The sequence below is a fragment of the Puma concolor genome, chromosome E2, assembly GCF_028749965.1.
Source record: "Puma concolor isolate L17-30 chromosome E2, mPumCon1.1.hap2, whole genome shotgun sequence".
Taxonomy (NCBI): domain Eukaryota; kingdom Metazoa; phylum Chordata; class Mammalia; order Carnivora; family Felidae; genus Puma; species Puma concolor.
This window is the reverse complement of record NC_141681.1, coordinates 47,111,372-47,131,342: the sequence shown is the minus strand read 5'-3', so window position 1 is coordinate 47,131,342 and position 19,971 is coordinate 47,111,372. Positions and strand designations below refer to the sequence as shown.

Below are 19,971 nucleotides of genomic sequence, written 5' to 3'. Positions count from 1 at the left end.
GGCCCCTTGAGATTGGCTAGGTGGGGTCTGGGCCTGGTCTTGTCAACAAGCTGTGAGGGAAGCGACCTGGGGACAGTGGCTGCCTCTGGCAGCCTGGGTCCCGAGAGGTCCTCTGCCAACCAGCAGTAGAGCTCCAGCGTGGGCACTAGATACACCTTGGCTGATTTAAGTCACTGACGTTTTCAGGTGTTTGTTACTGAAATGGGGGAAGTGTGCAGGGGAGGGCTTCTGAGGTAAGCCTCCTGGCTCCTGAGAGCAATGACGAGGAAGGATGGCTTCTCTTCTTCACCTGGGTATTGCTGGGTCCAGACAGAACACCGTGACCCGCTGTTGACCTCAGGCTAGCAGCCTGAGGACGAGGCCAATGCTGAGCATACGAGACTTAGAAGGCGGAAGGGACTGGGCCTTTGATGATGTTGTTGAAATGCTGGATTAACCCTCCCTGGAGCCTGACCTATTTCTGAGCCTCCTTTTCTGTGCGATAATGCATTCCCACAATGTTTGGGCTAGCCAAATTTCAGTTATTTGTGGCTAGAACACCCCACTGACACAGGCCCGGCACTTCATGAGAGTCACGGAGCCTCTGTTAATGAAGCTTTGTGATTCCCCAACTTGCTTCCTTTGGAACTTGGGAGGCTGAGAAACTGGAACCCCCAACACTGAAAAGAGGAGTTAACTGACGTCTCTGGGGCCATCCTACCAGCCTAAAGCCAGGGCTGTTTCTGCAAAGCCTGACTCTAAACCCCTAGGCTTCACCGCCCCCCGGGCAGCAGAGGGGAGCTCCAGGGGTGCCCTGGACTTCCCGAAAACCCACTTCCACCCACCTGCCAAGAAAATATGTATTATCCCCACCTCCCCAAACCTTGACTTCTACTACCCCCAGGGAAGGCAGACAGAGCCAAAACAAGAAAAAGCACAGCAGGATTCAATACTGACTCAGCAGCCAGCCAACTGCCTGGTAAAATGTGGCTCCACCGCAGAGGGAAACTGAGGTGTTGATGTGTTTATTCCACTTCCTCAAAACGTCTGCATCAAATCCCGAGTACTAAAAGAAAATGTCAGCGGTGGCGGGGGTCAGCCCAAGGAAAGTGGAAGGTATGAGCGGAGGCTCCCCCAGTATCTATCCTGGGCTTGTGGCTTGGGAACAGAATCCCGGCTGTACCCAGGGCTGCAACGTAACTGGTTCACAGACCACATTTCCAGGCTCTCTTGCAGGCCTGGCCAATGTGATAACAGTGGTGCATGGGACTTCCAAGAAACCTCTGCAAGTGTGCTGCGGGTGCCTCGGCCTCGTCACCTCCTTAAGGCTGAAGCTCCAGCAGCCGCCTTACGATCAGTAGGCCACAGGCCAAGGATAGCAGAGAGCTGGTGAGGAGGAGCCTGGGTCTCTGACAACACTGGGGAAAGAAAGAAACTGTCTCGCCTGAGTCACTGTTTTCTCTATTATGCAGTTAAACCTGATCCTAACTGACGGACTGTCTTTAGCTGGAAGTATTTTACCATGCTTCACCACTCAGCTACTGTCCCTCCACGAAGACAACCTGTACTTTGTCCAATCACGTAATTCCCTAACAAACCCTATTATCCCAATGTAAAATGACTGACCTATGCTGCTGTTCTTTGGGGCGTGTGTGTGCACGCGCGCGCGTCCCTTTTGGCGCCGTTTCAAACGTTGCCAAGTCCTGGTCAAGCTGCTTGGAAATGCGGACATGCCGGCGCCTCACCATGCCTGGCTCTGGGCAAAAATCCCCAGAAGAAGAGAAGATCAGAGCTATTCTCAACCTCATCTGAGAAATGTTAGAGTCTTCTACCTTTTCTTGGAAGATGACATCACTTTAAAGATAAAGGGTTTTGGTTGTGGTGAGAAACTAACTATAGTTTCAGGCATCTTCAGGCAGGAGCTGATGTGCTGGTGGACCCTGAAGAGGCCTGGTGGGGAGTGCCTTCAGGTCGGCAGGGCTGGGCTGCCGGGATGTTGGCTTTGGGTTTCCTACATGGCCATGGAAGAAAGTACCAAGGCAGATGTGAACGCGGGCAAGAGCCTCTCTGGAGGGGAGGGCTCTGGCCGCTCTGCTGGTCTCCTACACGGACTGACGGAGGAATGCGTGGGTGAACTCCAAGATGACCGGGTGAGGTGGGTGAGGTGGGTGGATGATGTCATCGTTATTGGCTGCCACACCAACAACTGTCACCTTCTTTGTCCCTGCTGGTAAGGCCCAGGTTCCCCTGTGGCGCCCATCCTTCGGCCATGTGACCTGAATAAATCCTGACAAATTTAAGACAGTCAAGTGGGTCCAATGTGGCCCTGCCAGGGGATGGTTCAGGGATAGGTAAGAGACCCAGCTCCTTTACTTTTTTTTTTTTAACATTTATTTGAGAGACAGAGACAGAACATGAGTGGGTGAGGGGCGGAGAGACAGACACACACAGAATCCGAAGCAGGCTGCAGGCTCTGAGCTGTCAGCACAGAGCCCGGCATGGGGCTTGAACCCACAAACTGTGAGATCATGACCTGAGCCAAAGTCGGACGTTTCCCTGACTGAGTCACCCAGACGCCCCAAGAGACCCAGCTCCTTTACTCTCAAAAGCAAACAGAAGCTCTTTCATTTTTTTCTGCAGGGCACTGATTTTGCTTGGGGGTCACAACAGCCACCATGGGTCACTAAAGGAGTCAGTCCCTGAGGACTTCCCTAAACTAGCCCTACAGCCACCCTCCTTCTGGGCTATGTGATAATAAATTCCCTTTAGGGCCTCACGCCTTCTCAAGTTAGGTTTTCCGTCACCTGCAGTCAAATGCCTCCTCACCATTCTTTATGGAGCTGGCAGAGAAAAACAGGAAAAAGAAAAAAGAAAAGCCATCCAGGTGGTCTGCAGAGCAAAGGTCCGGCCGCCCCCTGCAGGCTTGCTGAGCCGGGTGCACTGTGCGTCCTAATCCTCCGTGCTGAGTTTAGTGGTTTGTTCACCCTGCCAACGAGGCTGGCAAACTCCTGAGGACACAGGCAGCAATTGCCCCCGCTGCCAGGACAGGCGCTGCGCTTGGTGGTAACTGTCATAACCGTTAAGGAGCACTTACTATGTGCCAGGCACAGTTCTAAGTGCTCTGCAAGGGTTTCCTCCTTGAGTATTCTCAACACTGCTCAGGGACAGACATTTTACATGTGAGCAAACTGAGGTGTGGAGAGGTGAAGTCACTTGCCCACACTCACAAGGCTGATAAAGGCCATCTTACTACCTCTCAGTAAATCCAGGATGGGCACCAGACAGATTCTGTGTCTAAGGGCTGTCACAATTCTAAGAGCTTGATGAACTCGGCAGGTAGCCGGCCCACTGGAGACAGCAGGAGACATAGGGGTCACAAGGGTTCCAGGAGGTCCTGGGGAAGCTGGGCGGAGAGGAGAGGGGAAAGGAGCTGAGGCTAACACCGGTACAGCCCTGGCCTGCTCCCAGGCCTCTTACCACGGGCTGGTGACTGACTGGGAAAGACACTTCTGAGGCTTTAGGGGATGCGTCGTGCTAGCAGACTTTGCAAAGCTTGGAATCTAGATGTTGACCGAGATAAAAACCACACAAACAAACTGTTGAGAACTGGGTTTCCTGTGGAGTCCTGGGAAGAGAGGGATAGGCTGGGAAGGCCTGATGTTTAACAAAGAAGTGTTCTTTTCCCACTTGTTCATGCCAGACAGCCTGAACAGTTTCCTGGGGCAGGGACTCCAGGAGGGACTGTGTATGTTAACCTGATTTGGAGGATAAGCTCAGAGACCTTTGGCAGGACAGGTCACGGGTCAGTATCAGTTCTCCAGAATCACATGGGCCTGGGTTCCTGTTCCAGCTCTACCACTTCCTGCAAGAGTGACCTTGACCAAGTGGGTTCACCTCACTGAGCCTCAGTTTCCCCTCTGTAAAATGGGATAATGAAGTACCTACCCGTGGAGTCACTGGGAGTACTCACTGAGATCATGCAAACAGCTCAGTGGAACCGACTAGAGAATCCAGAAATAGACCTACACAAACGTGCCCAATTGATTTCCCCTTCCAACAATTTTTTTTTTTTTTTTTTGCTTTAAGGAGCAAGAGCAATGCAATGGAAGATGGACAGCCTTTTCCAGAAGTGGTGCTGAAGCAGACTGGACGTCAGGAGGCAAAAAAAAAAAAAAAAAAAAAAAAAAGAATGTCAACTTAAACCTCTCACCTTATGCAAAAACGAAGTCAAAATGGATCATGGACATAAATGTGAAAAACCAGAAAAAATGAGAAAATGTTCAGGACCCAGAATGAGGCAAAGAGTTCTTAGACTTTACAACAAAACCATGAACCATAAAGAGCAAAAAAATGTAACTGGGACCTTGTCGAAATCGAGACCTTTTGTTTTGTGACAGATCCTTGTTAAGAAGACGAGAGGATGGGGGCACCTGGTTGGCTCAGTCAGTTGAGGGTCCAATTTCAGCTCAGGTCATGATCTCAAGGTTTATGAGTTTGAGCCCCACATCGGGACTCGCTGCTGTCAGCCTGTCAGCACAGAGCCCGCTTGGGATTCCCTGTCCTCTTTTCACTGCCCCTCCCCCACCTGCTCTCTCCCCCAAATAAATATTAAAAAAAAAAAAAGACAAAAGGAGAAATTAAAGATTGGGAGAAAAGATTTGCAAATCACACAGCTGACACAGGACTCATGTCCGGTATATACAAAGAACTCTCCAAAGCTGAAAATGCTGCATCCGATTAGAAAACGGGCAAAAGGACCTGCATGGACACTTCCCTAAAAAGGTATACAGTTGGCAAATAAATAAGCACATGAAAAGACGTCACCAGCCATTACAGAGACGCAAATTTAGACCACGATGACGTCTCCTCACGCACCCAGCAGAAGAGCTACAATGAAAACCAGTGGCGGCAGCCAATGGTGGTGAAGATGTGGAGAAGCCTGATCATTCACACACTGCCGGCGGGAATGGAAAATGGTATGCGCGCTCTGGAAAACAGTTTGGCAGCTCCTTTTAAACTAAAAATGGGCTTACCACACAGCAAGCGATTGTATTCCCTGCCCCGCCCCCCCCAACACTTCTCTACGTGTGCTGCAGAACAGTCAGCACACACATTCACTGAAGTAACACTCTTCTCCATTTGCTGAGCAAGTAGCACTCTAGAAGCATCTCTCCCGCCCCCCCAAGCCTTGCTGAGGTATAACTGACAAATATAACTCATATAAAGTGTACAACGTGATGATTTGATATACGTACGCACTGTGAAATGATTGCCACGATCAAGCTAATTAGCACATCTCTCACCTCACGTAGTTGCCTTTTTTGGGGGTGAGAACGCCCAAGATCTACTCTCTTAGTGGATTTCAAGTGCACAATGCAGAATTATTAACTATAGGCACCGTGCCTGGACGTACATTAGATCCGCTGAACGTACTCACCTTACAACCAAAACCTGGTACCCCCTGACCAAAATATCCCTATTTCCCCCACCCCAGCCAGCCACCAATCTACCCTCTCTTTTCTATGAGTTTGGCACTTTTTTTTTAAAGCCCAATTGACCTACTCTCTCTCTCTTTATTCTTTTTTAATTTTACTTATTTTTTCTTAGGGAGACAGAGACAGAGACAGAGAGAGAGAGAGAGAGCATGAGCGGGGGAGAGAGGCAGAAGGAGAGACAATCTCAACTTGCTCTATGCTCAGTGCACAGCCTGACCCTGGGATCATGACCTGAGCCGAAATCGAGTTGGATGTTTAACTGACTGAGCTACTCTGGCGTCCTAAGTTTGACTTTCTTTTAAATTTTTTTTTTTAATGTTTATTTATTTTTGAGACAGAGAGAGACAGAGCATAAACAGGGGAGGGTCAGAGAGAGAGGGAGACACAGAATCCGAAACAGGCTCCAGGCTCTGAGCAGTCAGCACAGAGCCCGACGCGGGGCTCGAACTCACGGACAGTGAGATCGTGACCTGAGCCGAAGTTGGATGCTTAACCGACTGAGCCACCCAGGCGCCCCCTAAGTTTGACTTTTTTGATTCCGCATATAAGTGATACCATACAGTATTTGTCTTTTTCTGTCTGATTTATTTCACTTAGTGTAAAAACCCCCAGGTTCAGCCATGTGGTCACAAATGGCAGGACTTCCTCTCTTTATGGCTACATAATATTCCATTGTGTATATGCACTGTGTTTCTTTTATCCATTCATCTGTCAACAGATACTTAGATTGTTTCCATATCTTGGCAAGCAATTGTATTCCTGGGCATTTATCCCAGGAAAATAAAAATTTGTTTTCATGCGTGTTCAGAGTATGAATGTTTGTAACAGCCCAAGCCCAGAAACAACCCAAATATTCTTTGATGGGAGAATGGTTGGTTAAACAAACTACGGAATACAGCTCAGCTATGAGGAACTGACTATCGATACAACAGCTTGAATGAACCTCATGGAAATTATGCTGGGTGAAAAAGAATCTCAAAAGGATATATACTATATGATTCCTTTTATAGAACGTTCATAAAATAGCAGTAAACAGAGACACAGAACAGATTAATGGTTGCCAAATAGTGGAGGGGTGGGTGTGGCTATAAGGGGGTAGCAGGAGGGAGCTTTGTGGTGATGGTACAGCTGAGTGTGTACATTGTAGTGGTGGTTATGCAATACCACACACGTGACAAAACTGCACAGAGCCACACAACCTCACCACACACACATGCACACGTATGGCTGGCGAATTCTGAATAAACTCCATGGGTTGTACGAACGTCAATGACTTGATTTGATACTATATGGCGGAGGCTGGGTGAAGGGTTCGTGGAGCTCCCTGTGCATTTCTTTGCAACTTCCTGTGAATCTATACTTATTTCAAAAAGTTCAAAAATAACAATAAAGGGGAGGCACCTCAAGACTCTGAAAAACAATGCTCCCTGGACTTACCAGTAACATCATTCCTACCATCTCCGTTCTTGCCCAATCACTTTGTACCAACTGCCATTTCTAGCCTCTAGCCTCGGCTACTGCTGCTGCCCAGGCGTCCCCATGGTTCCCCCACACCAGATTCCCCTTCATTCCTACTGTATTCCACACCATTGTGCTTACTCACATCTGTGGCCTTTGCTCTGCCTAGAATGACTTTCCCCCTCTTCTCTGGGGCAAACTCCTAGTAATCTCTCAGAGCCCTGTTCAAATGTCACCTCCTCCAGGCAGCCAGCCTTGACCTCTGGGACTGGGCTGTGCTCCCTCTTCCAAACTTGAGACTCTCAGAGTGTTTGTCAGGGTGCACATTGTTTCTAGGGCACGCTCTCCCCCACGGCCAGCAGCAGTGACCACAGGAACCCACAGATAAGTGAGGAGCTCAAATAGTGCTCTATGCACCTGGCACACAGCAGGTGTGAGACCCTCTGCTGAATGAAAGCTCAATGGTGGTGGCTAGAAAACAGAAGAGGAAGTATGTTTTACCCAATCTTACGGCAGAGGCTTAGAATCCAACAATGGTTTAGTTCAGTGGCTCTCAGAGTGTGTTCCCTGGACCGGCAGCATCGATCCTGTATGTTCTACGCTCCAGACCTAGCACGTTGGAGCCTCAGGGGTGAGGCCGAGGAAATGTTTGTTTCAAGGCCTCTTTCTGGGTGATCCTGAGGCATGATGAAGATCGAGACCTATTGGCTGAGTGGACAGATCCCTGCTCTTGCGGTGGGGGGTCTTATCTAAACAAACTCACGCACTCACCCCACCCAAGGATTTACCACGTGCCAGTCCCTGTGCTGTGTGACGGTCACGTACAGACAAACCGGGAAGGTCTTAGATCTTGAAGGTATGTGTGCACACACACGTTCTCTTAACTGCGCTAACAGAATGGAGGGAGAATGCTCAAGCCCACGGTCAGGAAACACACAGGGAACTGAGGGCAGAGTGGCAGCACCTAGTGCTGGGGGAGGTTCAGGGAAGGCTTCCCAGAGGAGGAGCATCAGTGTTCAAGCTGGCAGGATGGGGGAGTGTGGGGTGAAGAGTGTGAAGAATCTGTAGGAGAGGGAGGAACACGGAGGAGGGCTCTGAAATTCAGACAGCCTACTCAGGAAAGTGCAAGTGGCCAAGGAGGGTGATATGTGGCACTGCACAACGCTGGAGAGGTGGGTGGGGCCTGGTGGCCACGGGGAGGAGCTAAGGCTATGTCCTGAGGGCCGTGGGACACGTGGGAGGGTTTGAAGCAGGGGACAGGCATGGTCTGATATGGAAAGATCTCGTGGCTGCTGAGTGGAGGGTGGACCACAGGAGGTGGGACGGAGGGCTGGGGGCTCAGGGAGGTGGCCAGGGTGGGGCACTGGGGAGAGGAGGAGGGTGTGGGGGGCCGAGCTGCTCAGGAGGCTGAATGGATGGACCGCAGTAGTGGGGAGGAAGAAGGGAGACACCCAGGATGAAGCCCATGGCTCTGGCCTGAGGACACAGGAATATGGCGGCTGCCCCTGAGATGGAGATCCTGGAGGAAGGAGGGCACAGGGCACCAGGGCTGAGGGCAGCTGGACAGCCTGGGCATGAGGGAACCATGGAGGAGTTGAGAGGATCCCTCAGGCTGTCAGACTGGAGACGGGTCCAAGGGGACAGGACTGAAGTCTAAAAGGCCAGGAAAACTGGGTAATGCTGGTGGACTGGTCCTGGAGAGGAGGAGCTGGAGAGGTCGTTGAATGGCCAAGCTAAAAGGCAAACGGTCTTGCTTAAACAAGGGATACACGTGTTAAGAAAATGGCAGCTGCAATTCTGCTACAAGGAAAGCCAACAGTGAGTCTTGCCCAGGACAGCTTGGCCCAAAATCTTAATGGACATAGCCAATCCTCCTGGAGGTCCTCCGATGACCTTCAGGGATCCAGAAACCCCAGAAAATGGCAAATGAACTTGTAGAGTATGTGCATTTCCTGGGGAAGAAGGATCCCCAGCTTTCATCAGATTCCTTAATTTGGAAAGAGTGAAGAGACTCTGACCTTTCTGGAGATGGCTTGTATCTCGCGTAGGTGGCCGAGCCGGGGGTGGAGAAGCTCCCAGAAGGCTGTCGGTAGGGAGGGACTTTGTCGGCCCCTGCTGGTGATGCTGTGTAAGGGGTTTCTGGGAAGCTGACAGGCCTGGAACAAAAACAGGAGGAAGGAGGTAGGGGTGAGTGAGAATGCTCCTGCTCTCAGAGGAGGGAAGCTAGACCTTTCCCTCAGGTCCAACCACGTCCCATCGGCTTCATCTGCCACCCTCCCATCAGGATGGAGGGACGGCCGCTGAACCATCCCTGAGAGTGGTGGGAGACCAGGATACCCCCGCCTTCCCTCTCCCACTACAGATGCAGTGGTCAGCTTCCACAGCCCTGACCGAGGCCTGACAGGCTGCAGAAGCAAGATGCCCCTCTGCAAGCTGGATTCCTTCACTTCTTGGAAAATTTTCTTTATTTTTAAATATACACTACATTCGAAATAATTTATCTGCAAGGTATCCACCATCATAATAAAACCCAACTCCTAAAGCTACCACCCAACCCAAGAACTAGAATGGCACCAACACAGGCCCGCTTTCCACTTCCCTGCCTCCCCCAGGAAGCAATCACTACCCTGAATTTCGTGCTTCTCAGTCCCTTGATCTTTTAAAAAATATATAGTTTTAATCATACATGGTCTGATGGATATCCAGCCTCCAACATGGAGCTCCCCAGCACCGGGCCCTCACACAAGAGGCTCGTAATGAAAATTTAAGGGAAGGAAGGGAGGGAGGCAGAAGGAGGAGAAGGAGAGAAAGACTGAGGGGAGAAGGAGACTGGAAAAAAGGGGTAGGAGAGAGAAAAGGGCAAAGCACAGAGGAGCTAGACGGGAGGGAGACAGGGTGGCACCCCTCTTTAGCCCTTACCTCTTGCTGTGCAGGGGCTGGGGCTCCCGGAAGGGGACCATGGGGGTCTGCTTCGGGGGCCGGCTCAGGGATTGGGCATGGCCGGGGGTGCTGGGGCTGGCCCACTTGGAGGCAGGTAGAGAGTTGTGGGAGGCGGGCCCGCTCCACTGCCAGGGAGCGTTGCTGCGGTAGGGGGGCCGGCCCCCGGGGGTCATGCTCTCTGGCTCCGTCTTCGGCTCCGAGGTATTCATGTCATAGGTCTCCAGCCAGCCCCTGGGAAGAAAAACACGGTTACTCCGAAGGGCCCCAGCCCACCAGCACGCTTGCCTGTTGCCCAGGAGAGGCTGCCGTCTCGTCACACTGGGCTGGGTTTCCTGGCCAAATCTGAAGGCCTGTTTTAAAGGCCGAGGAGATACCGTTTAAATTGATCTGAAACTTAGCAGCTCGGAGAAGTCAGGACAGGGTCCAACACCCAGGCTCTGACCGCTTGGCCCTCTCTTCCTCACCTCCTCTCCTCACTCTCTCTTTGCCTTCCTTCCTCACCCTTCTCCCTCACCCAGGCCTCAAGTGGGCCAGTGTCCTCCATGGAAGGCTCAGCACCCACCCCCTTCCCCCACAGCAGTCCTCGGGGCCAGAAAGGCGGATGCCCTCAGAATCAAAGGATAGTATCTGCCTTGTTCCAAAGAAGCTCAAAGGCAGCTGGAAGAGGAGCAGGTGACCTACTTTGCAGGGTGATTGAAAAAAAAAAGCCACGAAATCCAGAACCTTGAAATAGATGCAGAACGGCCTGTGACTCCCCCCAGACCAGGCTGGCATGCAAACCGCGGTGCTCCTGGCTCGAGGCGGGGAGATCCGCAGGCTGGGCTGGCATTCTCCACCGCTGCTGCAGTGCGGCACAGGAGGGGGCTCTGAGCCCAAGGAGGGGGCTGCGCTCGCGAAATCCACCTCCCAACAGCTGTGGGAGCTGAGCCTGGAGGAGCCCGGAAGCTCTCGTGCCCTCATCGAGCTGATCCTCTGTGGCTCTCCTGAGTCCTCTAGAGGGAACTTTCAGGGCTGGCAAAAGATCTGGTGGATTTGGTGGCTGGGGGCTCAGGACGTGGCTGCTAGGGAGTCTTCAAAAGGTGACCCGAGCAGGTGCTCTGGCACCTGGGCCCGGCACGCCGTGTTCTTTAGGAACATTAACTCCTGTAGGATGGCAGACACCAATGCCTCACCAGGCATCACGTGAGGAATGACAGCAATACAAATGTTCAGCAGAACCCGTAGAAATGCCAGGCCCGGGTGGAGGCGGATGAGGGTACCATCACGGTGCTGCGGCGCACACAGCTGCTCTGGCCGGCCCAGCTTTCACACCTCTTCGCCTGACAGCACGTCTGTGTGCACTTCTCGGCTCCAGGTATGAGAATATCACCCGGGCCTGGCCAATCAGAAACTCCTCTCCCTCTGGACACCACGACTGGCACAGGACTGTCATGTGCCTTACGCGGAGACAGCATCAACTCTGGAATGGTTTTTGGAACTCCTGGGGGAAAGATCTAGTTCACTGGGGCTGCTGCACTGGGGAGTCCTAAGCTGAAGGTGTGAAGAAGGGTGCGTCATCTTTGTTCCCACCAAGTGGGAGATGGCCTGAGAATGACAGTGACAGAAAAGGAGATAGGTGATGAAGATTCCTGGTGAGGGGTTCCGAGTCCCTGCATCTGGCCCCATCTAGATCTTGCTCTGTCTCCTGGTTTGTCGGGTACAGAAGCCAGTAAAGGCTTTGTTTTGCTTCACAAAGTTTGAGTTGGTTCTGTTGTTGGGAACCAGAATCCTGATCACTGCACCGCACTTTAGAGAGAAGTTAAGTAACCTGTTCGAGGTCACACTGCCAGTAAGAGGTGGAAATTGGATTTAAATACAGTTAAGTTGATTCCAAAGGCCACAACTTTAACGCCGATGCACATTGGCCCACTGAAGAGTGGTGTGGGAACCAATGAGTGGATTTCTTGGGTCCGTGACTTCTCTCCCAGTTACTGACAGCCTGGCCTTTGGCGAGGAGTCCTTGGGCATGATCTCAGAGAGGGAAACATTATCCAATAATCTTGAAGGCAGCATAGGGCGATGGGGAGCCAGGGATTCTGGGACAGATGGCCAGTTCAGATCCCAGCCCTGCCACTTACAGCTTGCGTGGCCTTGGGCGAACGATTTCCTTCTCAGAACCTCAGTTTCCTCATCTGTAAGATGGTGGTGGCTGCAAGCATTCTAGAACATTAGGAGAAAGTCTGGCATGTGCCACATGCCTAATAAACAGGATTTGATGCTGTTGCCTGCTCCAGCCGATTCTGTGGCCAGTCTGTCTGCTGTTCCCACAGGCTCAGAGGTGAGTGTCCTTTCCATCTTCTCAAGTCCAACCACACCTCCCTGGGGGCTCTGGAACAAATTGTTCCCCACCGGGCTGAGAACTACCAGCACCTAAACCACCCTGAGAACTCAGCAGAGGAATGCAGATACCTGGGTCTCATCTCTGCTCACCTGAATCAGAATCTTCCTTGAGGTGGGGCCCAGGGATTTGCATTTTACCAAGTTGCCAAAGAGGATTTTGACACATGGAAAAGTTTGAGAAACCCACTTCGTTGATTTGGTTTTTGAATTGTATTTTTTAAGGTTATTTATTTATTTTGAGAGAGAGAGAGAGAGAGAGAGAGAGAGAGAGAGAGCGCGCACGCTTGTGCAGGCAGAGGAGGGGCAGAAGGGGCAGAGAGAGAAGCCCAAGCAGGCTCTGTGTTGTCAATGTGAAGCCTGACCTGGGGCTCGATCTCATGAACTGTGAGATCGTGACCTAAGCTGAAACCAAGAGTTGGACGCTCAACTGACTGAGCCACCCAGGCGCCCCTACTTATTGAACTGTTTTTAAAGATTAAAGTGAGATAAAATGCCATTTCCTGTCCCTTATCCCTGTTCCCCAGTTTCACCCACCAGAAGCAACCACAGCTTCCAGTTTCTTGTCTGTTCTTTCGGAAATGTTCTACGCAGGTATATCTATGCAGAGAGATCCTATGCAAACAGTATTTAAAATAGAAATCGGGGCGCCTGGGTGGCTCGGTCGGTTAAGCGTCCGACTTCAGCTCAGGTCATGATCTCACGGTCCGTGAGTTCGAGCCCCGTGTCGGGCTCTGTGCTGACAGCTCGGAGCCCGGAGCCTGTTTCAGATTCTGTGTCTCCCTCTCTCTCTGACCCTCCCCTGCTCATGCTCTGTCTCTCTCTGTTTCAAAAATAAATAAACATTAAAAATTTTTTTAAATAAATAAATAAAATAGAAATAAAAAGAATAGCACACTTAACTCCAAATATCATCTTGCTCCCCCCTCTCTCCTTGCCCCCCAATTACTATTTCTTACCAGGCCCTCTCAGCACAAACAAATTCACTTTATTTCCTTTAAACAATCAAATACTATTGCATCACACGGATGCCCTAGGATTTACTTAGCTGGTCCTCTATGGTTAGATATTTAGGTTGCTTCTAGTCTTGTGCTTGACCAATAGTGTTGCACTAAACACCGTGTTCCAACCTCAGCCACATGCAGGAGGCATCTGAGAGAGGACCGCCCCCAGGCTCACAGACCTCTGTCCTCACTGCCTCCTTGTCCTCAATTCCCAACAGCCTAGTTGCTGGAGGCCACGGGGACTCCTTTCTTACCTCTCTTACTTACTTACTTGTGTGGTTTCAATTTTCCTTCTCAGGGAGGAGTTTCTAACCCCCCTGACTGGAGCTCCTGAGTCTAACTAAAGGGGATAAAAGCATCCCAGATTGCCTTCCCCATCAGGAAGTGACAGAGAAAAGTGAGATGAGAACATCCCTCCTGAGCCTGTGCAAGCGCCCAAGATCAGCATGACCATCTCATTAGGCTGTGGGATGTTCTCACAGCTACCCGGCCCGGCTCAGCTGTGGCCAGTGGTGCTGGGATCACTCAAGAACTCGTCCTGTGGCCTGGGAGTGTGTGGATGACCCACTCTACCCTATTCAGTGTCTGAAGAGCATGGGGTCCAGATGCACACCATGCTGAGCCTGGCTGGTGGCAGGGACAGCACCTCTGCCCATCCCTGTGCGTCTCCCCTCAGAGCTTATCTCGTCATTTGAGCTAGAAGAGGCCAGGGCTGCAGCAAGAGGCTGGAGAGACCCCTGAGTTGGGATTATCAGCTCTGCAAATGAGGTCAGCCAGACACCTCTGCATCTGAAGAACAACAAAAGCCACACAAGTCTCAGCCCACACCTGCCCTTGCAAACAGGAGATTCTGTTTCTGTGGCTGCCTTATAAAGGCGGCAGGCTGACAGCTCTCCTAATGAGGGCAGGGAGCGGGGCTCATCTGTCTGGTCATGCCCTCCCTGGCCTGGTCTCCCCAAAGCCTCCCCAAAGCTGGAGAAGGAACTTGCAGACTTTCACTTTTGCTTCAGTTGGCCCCTACCTGCAGGTCCAGGGAGTCTGTGTGGCCTCTCGCGCACCTCCAGTTTTGGAGTCGTCCGGCAGGCGGGCTGGCTTACCGTGTGCACACGTGTGGGCATGGGTGTGGGTGCAAAACAAGGCGGGGGGGGGGTAGTCTGCTGGGGAGCTCGCCTGCGGACTTACTTTGGCTCGACTTGCCCCTGCAGAGCCCGGTGCGGGTGTGGCCGGGCCAAGGCGCCACAAGAGGGCTGAGAGAAGGGGACGCCTGGGGTTAGACTGGAGTCCCAAGGCCGGGAGACTGGGGAGGTGGGAGAGGGGAGGCCAAGCCCTTGGCTGAAGGATTTCGCCGTGCCTAGAACTGCCCCCTACCAAGGTCAGAGCAAGCGAGAAGGGGCGGATGGAGCCACCACCCCTGGGCATGCGCACAGCGTTCTGAGGAGGTGGAACACGGTGGGGCCGGGACACCTGGATTGAGGTTTGTCGGCCACTTAGTAGCTGTACAACCCTGCGCAAGTGACGAGTCCACTCTGGGACTCAGCTTGCTCGTCTGTAAAGTGAGGATGACGCCAGCCCTGTGAGGTCACATGTATGTAGCCCTCAGGGTCCCCTCATCTCACCTCCCCTTTGGCTCACTCTGCTCCTGACCCCCTTTCTGGTCTGTCAACAAGCCAAGGGCCTTTGTCCTAATGGCCACTCCCCCCCCGCAAGGCCTTTCTTCTGGCTCCATCTCACCTTCAGGCCTTCCCTGACCACCCTGTCCAAAGTCAGACAGCGCTCTTTACTTCTTCACACCCAGTATCTCCCAGCTGGTGTCTCTAGAGCACCTCCTACAGGCCAAGGGCTGTTCTCTGTGCTTTACAAAGCTTTTCTCCAACTTCCCAACTGCCTTTGGGGAAAGGACCTATTACTGTCCTCATTTTACAAATGAAGAAACCGAGGCACAGGGTAAGAGGCCACTAGCCCAGGGCCACAGTTACTACGGGGCAGAGCTAAGATTCAAACCTAGGTAATCTCACCGTAGAGCCTGCCTTCCCCACTATGCTCAACTGCCTCCCCCTCTGCTATGTGAAATCATCCTATTTGCTTACTTGTTTATTGTCTGCCTCCCCTGATCCATTCGGTAGCTCTATGAGGGCCAAGGCCTTGACTGTCTCCTGTGCAACTGTGTTTCCAGCACTTGGAAGGTAGTGATTTTCTCTCTCTCTCTTTCTGTCTCCGGTCACCTCTGGAGGTTGCTAGGGTACCAACTCATTATTCTGAAAGCTGCATTTACCTTGCCTTTTCCATATAATAAATTACACCTCAGAGTAACCAAATAGTTACGGAAGGAACATTCTTTTTAGAAAAATTTCAGTCAATAAATGAAGGAGGAATGATGAAATTGAGAATACCACTTGTTACCATGTGATGCATGACAAAATAACTGATCTAGGCAATCATGTCGAAGAGCTGCTGAGGGGGACAATGCATGATGACGGGTCAGCTGCTACCATCTGAACCCTCCGACTGCCCTTAGGGTCACTCACGGAGGGCCAACCAGACACGTGGTGCCTCTTGACAGACACACACCTAGGAAGTGGTGTTACCAAAAGAAATTTAACCAGAATTGGATCAAGCTTCTACATCAAACTCCAGTTTACAGGAAATTCATGTGCTAGAGAAACAGGGTAAAGGACATCAGAGGGATGCAAGCAGCTAAATCCAGGAAGTGAGAAAGTCTGAAGGACAAGTAACCTGGCTTCTTCCCAAACTAAACTGCAAGGGGAATAGAAAAGAGGAAGGAGAAGCTTATAGGTTAAGAGAGCCTAAAGACACCCATCAACCACATACAACAGGAGGAACCTGATTAACAAAACAACTCTTCTAAAAACATTTTTCTTTTTTTAATTTTAGGGGGAGAGTGGCAGAGAGGGAGAGAGAGTATCTTTTTTTTTTTTTAAAACATTTTTAAAAATTTTTTAACATTTATTTATTTTTGAGACAGAGAGAGTCAGAGCATGAACAGGGGAGGGTCAGAGAGAGAGGGAGACACAGAATCCAAAACAGGCTCCAGGCTCTGAGCGGTCAGCACAGAGCCCGACGCGGGGCTCGAACTCACGGACTGCGAGATCATGACCTGAGCTGAAGTCGGACGCTTAACCAACTGAGCCACCCAGGCGCCCCGAAAGAGAGTATCTTAAGAAGGCTCTGTGCTGAGCCCCACACGGGGACTGTGAGATCATGACCTGAACCGAAATCAAGAGTCAGATTCTTAACTGACTGAGCCAGCCAGGTGCCCCAACAAAACAATTATTTTTAAAAAAGATCTCTCGGGGCGCCTGGGTGGCGCAGTCGGTTAAGCGTCCGACTTCAGCCAGGTCACGATCTCGCGGTCCGTGAGTTCGAGCCCCGCGTCAGGCTCTGGGCTGATGGCTCGGAGCCTGGAGCCTGCTTCCGATTCTGTGTCTCCCTCTCTCTCTGCCCCTCCCCCGTTCATGCTCTGTCTCTCTCTGTCCCAAAAAAAATAAATAAACGTTGAAAAAAAAAAATTTAAAAAAGATCTCTCTGATACAACAGAAAGGTAAACACAGATGGGTAACTGATACTGACTTACTGTTAAAATTTGTAAGCAACATCATAATTTTTTTAGAGGTGCTTATTGAGTAGAGATACATTCTAAACATTGGAATGGATTCAAATGATCCAAGACAGGGGTTCAAATAATCCAAGATAGGGAGGTACAGAGATTGAAAAAAAAAAACCAACCCAAAACTTGCCATATGTTGCTTAGTGTTGAAATGGGGCTCAGTACACTTTTAATATGTTTGAAGTGTTCCAGTAAAAAAAACCCCAAACTCTCCGCTGTCTTCCCACTTCCCGTGGAGTAAAACCTGAGCCTGTCACTGTGTCCATAAGCTCACCCAAAGGTTGCCCCCACCTCTCACCCCTGTTCCAGCCACACTGGTCTCTCCGTGCTGCACGGACAGATGTGTCACACACACTCACACTCACACTTTGGAGCCTCTGTCCACACTCTGTCTGGGACCCCCTGGCCCAGAGAAGACCACAAGGCTGCCTCCACCCAGTAGCCCTCCCTGATAATGTAAGCAGTTCTCTCACCATGGGGCAGGCCCTTTATTTACTCTGCTTTAGTTTTCTTCTTAAGCCTTATTACTGCCTGGTCCTGCATTATATCTATTTAATTACTGCCTGTCCCTCCCTCTAGAACACAAACTTCTAGGGAGCAGGCGCTCTGTCTCGTTACTGCTGTATCCCCAGCTTCGAATGGAGCTTGCACATACTCGGGGCGCAATAAATATGTGTTGAAGGAGTGAATCCAGTACAGTGTGGCCTCGGGGCAAGCTACTTTTCACGCTGTGTGCATCACCTACAAAATGGAACTGATGAGAGTGCCCACCTCGTGGGGCTGTTACAGACATTAAATGGGACAGTACGCATTTGCAGAGCTTCAACCGTAACTGGCACGCAGTATGTGCTTGATAGTTGTGGACTCTCACCTGGTTGCCGTTGTGGCTCTTCCTCCTGAGAAAGGCCCTCGAGTGACAGCACTGGGGCGGGGGCACACGCGGGCTCTCTGGAAGCTGCCAACCCCCACCTGGCTCCCACCTTACAGGGCAGATGCCCTTACCTCCGGGGCGTGCCGTCGTCGAAAGGCGGGATGATGACCACCTTGACAGTGACAGAGGTGCGCAGGAGGTCGATCATCTGATCGTGGGTCAGTGTGACCACGGCCACCTTGCAGATCTCCACCAGTCGGCTACCTTGCCGGAGGCCGGCCTGCCAGGCAAACCCGTAGTCCTCCACCTCGGCCACTGTCCCATCATACTTCACGTGGAAGCCCAGCTGCCCGAGCCCGTTCCGCCGCAGGGTCATGTCCACCGTCTCCCAGCCGTTGGTCATGACCTGTAGGCGACAGGTAGGATCTAGCCTCAGAAACTGTTTGGGGGCCAGCTCTGGACGATCCCTGTACAGATTTCCCCGCTTTGGGGCCAAAGACCCTGCTGACTCCTATCTCTCCCAGGTGATGCCAGGGTATAGGAGCATAAACACCTACCTAGTCTCAGCCTGGACCCCTGACTTCTGAAGACGAAACATGGATATGCAACTATATGGCTTATTAGCTTGCAGAGATGGTGGCAGTCAGGAGCCAGCCATGTATTCCAAAGGCCCCTGGCCTCCCTCCTTCCCAGCTATAGCAGTATTATACTTCTTGGCCCCTTGGGGTGGGTGGGCTCTGGGACTTGTTTTGGTCACAACTTGAGCTGTGAGTGGAACTGTCATGTCATTTAGGTTGGGGCATTTACTTGCTAGAGTGAGACCTCCCCCCGCCCCCACAGGCCTTTCCCCTCTACCACAGCTACCAGGTATATTCCAGATAATGGCTGTTTGGTCAGCTAGAGTTCCAGAGTTAGAACAATGTGCAGCAGAGACCTCTGGTGAACCCAAGATGGACATGTAGTGTGAGCAACAGGTAAACCTTTGTTGTTCTCTTTTTTTTTTAATATATGAAATTTATTGTCAAATTGGTTTCCATACAACACCCAGTGCTCATCCCAAAAGATGCCCTCTTCAATGCCCATCACCTACCCTCCTCTCCCTCCCAAACCTTTGTTGTTCTAAGCCACTATTTTATCCTGACACAGTGACTCTGAACAAAGTAAGCCGGAGGAGCAACCAACCAGAGATCCTGGGATCTTTTCTGGGTGGGGGCTCGCGCCATATTCTTTACTTCCTCATTCTCAGAGGCACAAACCCCTTCCCAATCTCCTCCTCAGACCGTCCTCCAGCCTGGACCTGACCAGACCACACAAGGCCTTGCTTCATCCACGTGTGGTTTTTGCCATGATATTGTATACTGTAAACAGGAGGACCCGCGGAAGAGGACCTCAGCCCTTCAGCATGTCCTTAGGGATTCGCTCCTCTTCTTGGGAGAAAAGAACCTAACAAGCCACGGCTACAGCTATTAAACAAGTCACGTCGAGATCTGTCTGCCCTCTCCTAAAACTGGATTAAGGAAACAGAACGTGTAATAGTTCAAATTGCCTGTGAGAAGCCATTCCCTGGCTAGAAGTTATGGTATTTGAACATACTTGTTACAACAGTGGCTTTCATACTTTTTCTGGCCACTACGCACATTAAGCAGGTTGTATGTCACAAACCAGTCTATGCATTCACACGTGCATTAACCCACAAATATTCCTTGCAATCCAAATCGATCACATTCCTGAGTGTAGGTAGCAGGAAATGAAGAGTGTGGACGGGAAAGGACTCACCCGAAGACATAACCACATTTGACGCAGATAGGGAGAATTTGGAAAGTGGGGGAACAAATGTAGCACTGGGACAACACCTCACAGAGGACTACTTATCCTTACTTACTGGGATGGACTGCGATACTCTGTCTTCTTTCCTGTCCTGTCCTCAAAAATTCTTGATTGAGACCCAGTAATTGATTTCACAGTCCAACTTGTTCATGTGACAAGAAAGAATTATTGTTCCTTCTTTATGTGTGACAATGACAAGACAGTTGTTTTTTGGGGGGTCTGTGAATTTTCAGGATAAATGCTGAAATGTGTACAGATGATATGATAGGATGTCTAGGATTTGTTTCGAAATAATCAGGGGGAAGGGAAGGGAGGGAAGGAAGAAACAAGACTGGCCATGGGCTGGCTGATAATCGCGGAAAACTGGTGAAGGCCCAGGAGTTCGCTAGGTGAGTC

General features: G+C 51.0%; 1 protein-coding gene across 4 annotated transcripts in view; it reads right to left on the bottom strand.

Moving 5' to 3' along the window:
* The window catches only part of SIPA1L3 (signal induced proliferation associated 1 like 3), a 238,994-nt gene that overhangs the window by 49,230 nt on the left and 169,793 nt on the right, over positions 1–19,971 (bottom strand). For all 4 annotated transcript variants that reach the window (XM_086689628.1, XM_086689627.1, XM_086689631.1 and 1 more), the window contains 3 exons: positions 17,880–18,154; positions 9,852–10,103; positions 8,951–9,088 (listed from right to left, as the gene is read on the bottom strand). In XM_086689628.1, the coding sequence (XP_086545754.1) occupies positions 8,951–9,088; positions 9,852–10,103; positions 17,880–18,154 (665 nt within the window). The remainder of the gene's footprint in view (positions 1–8,950; positions 9,089–9,851; positions 10,104–17,879; positions 18,155–19,971) is intronic.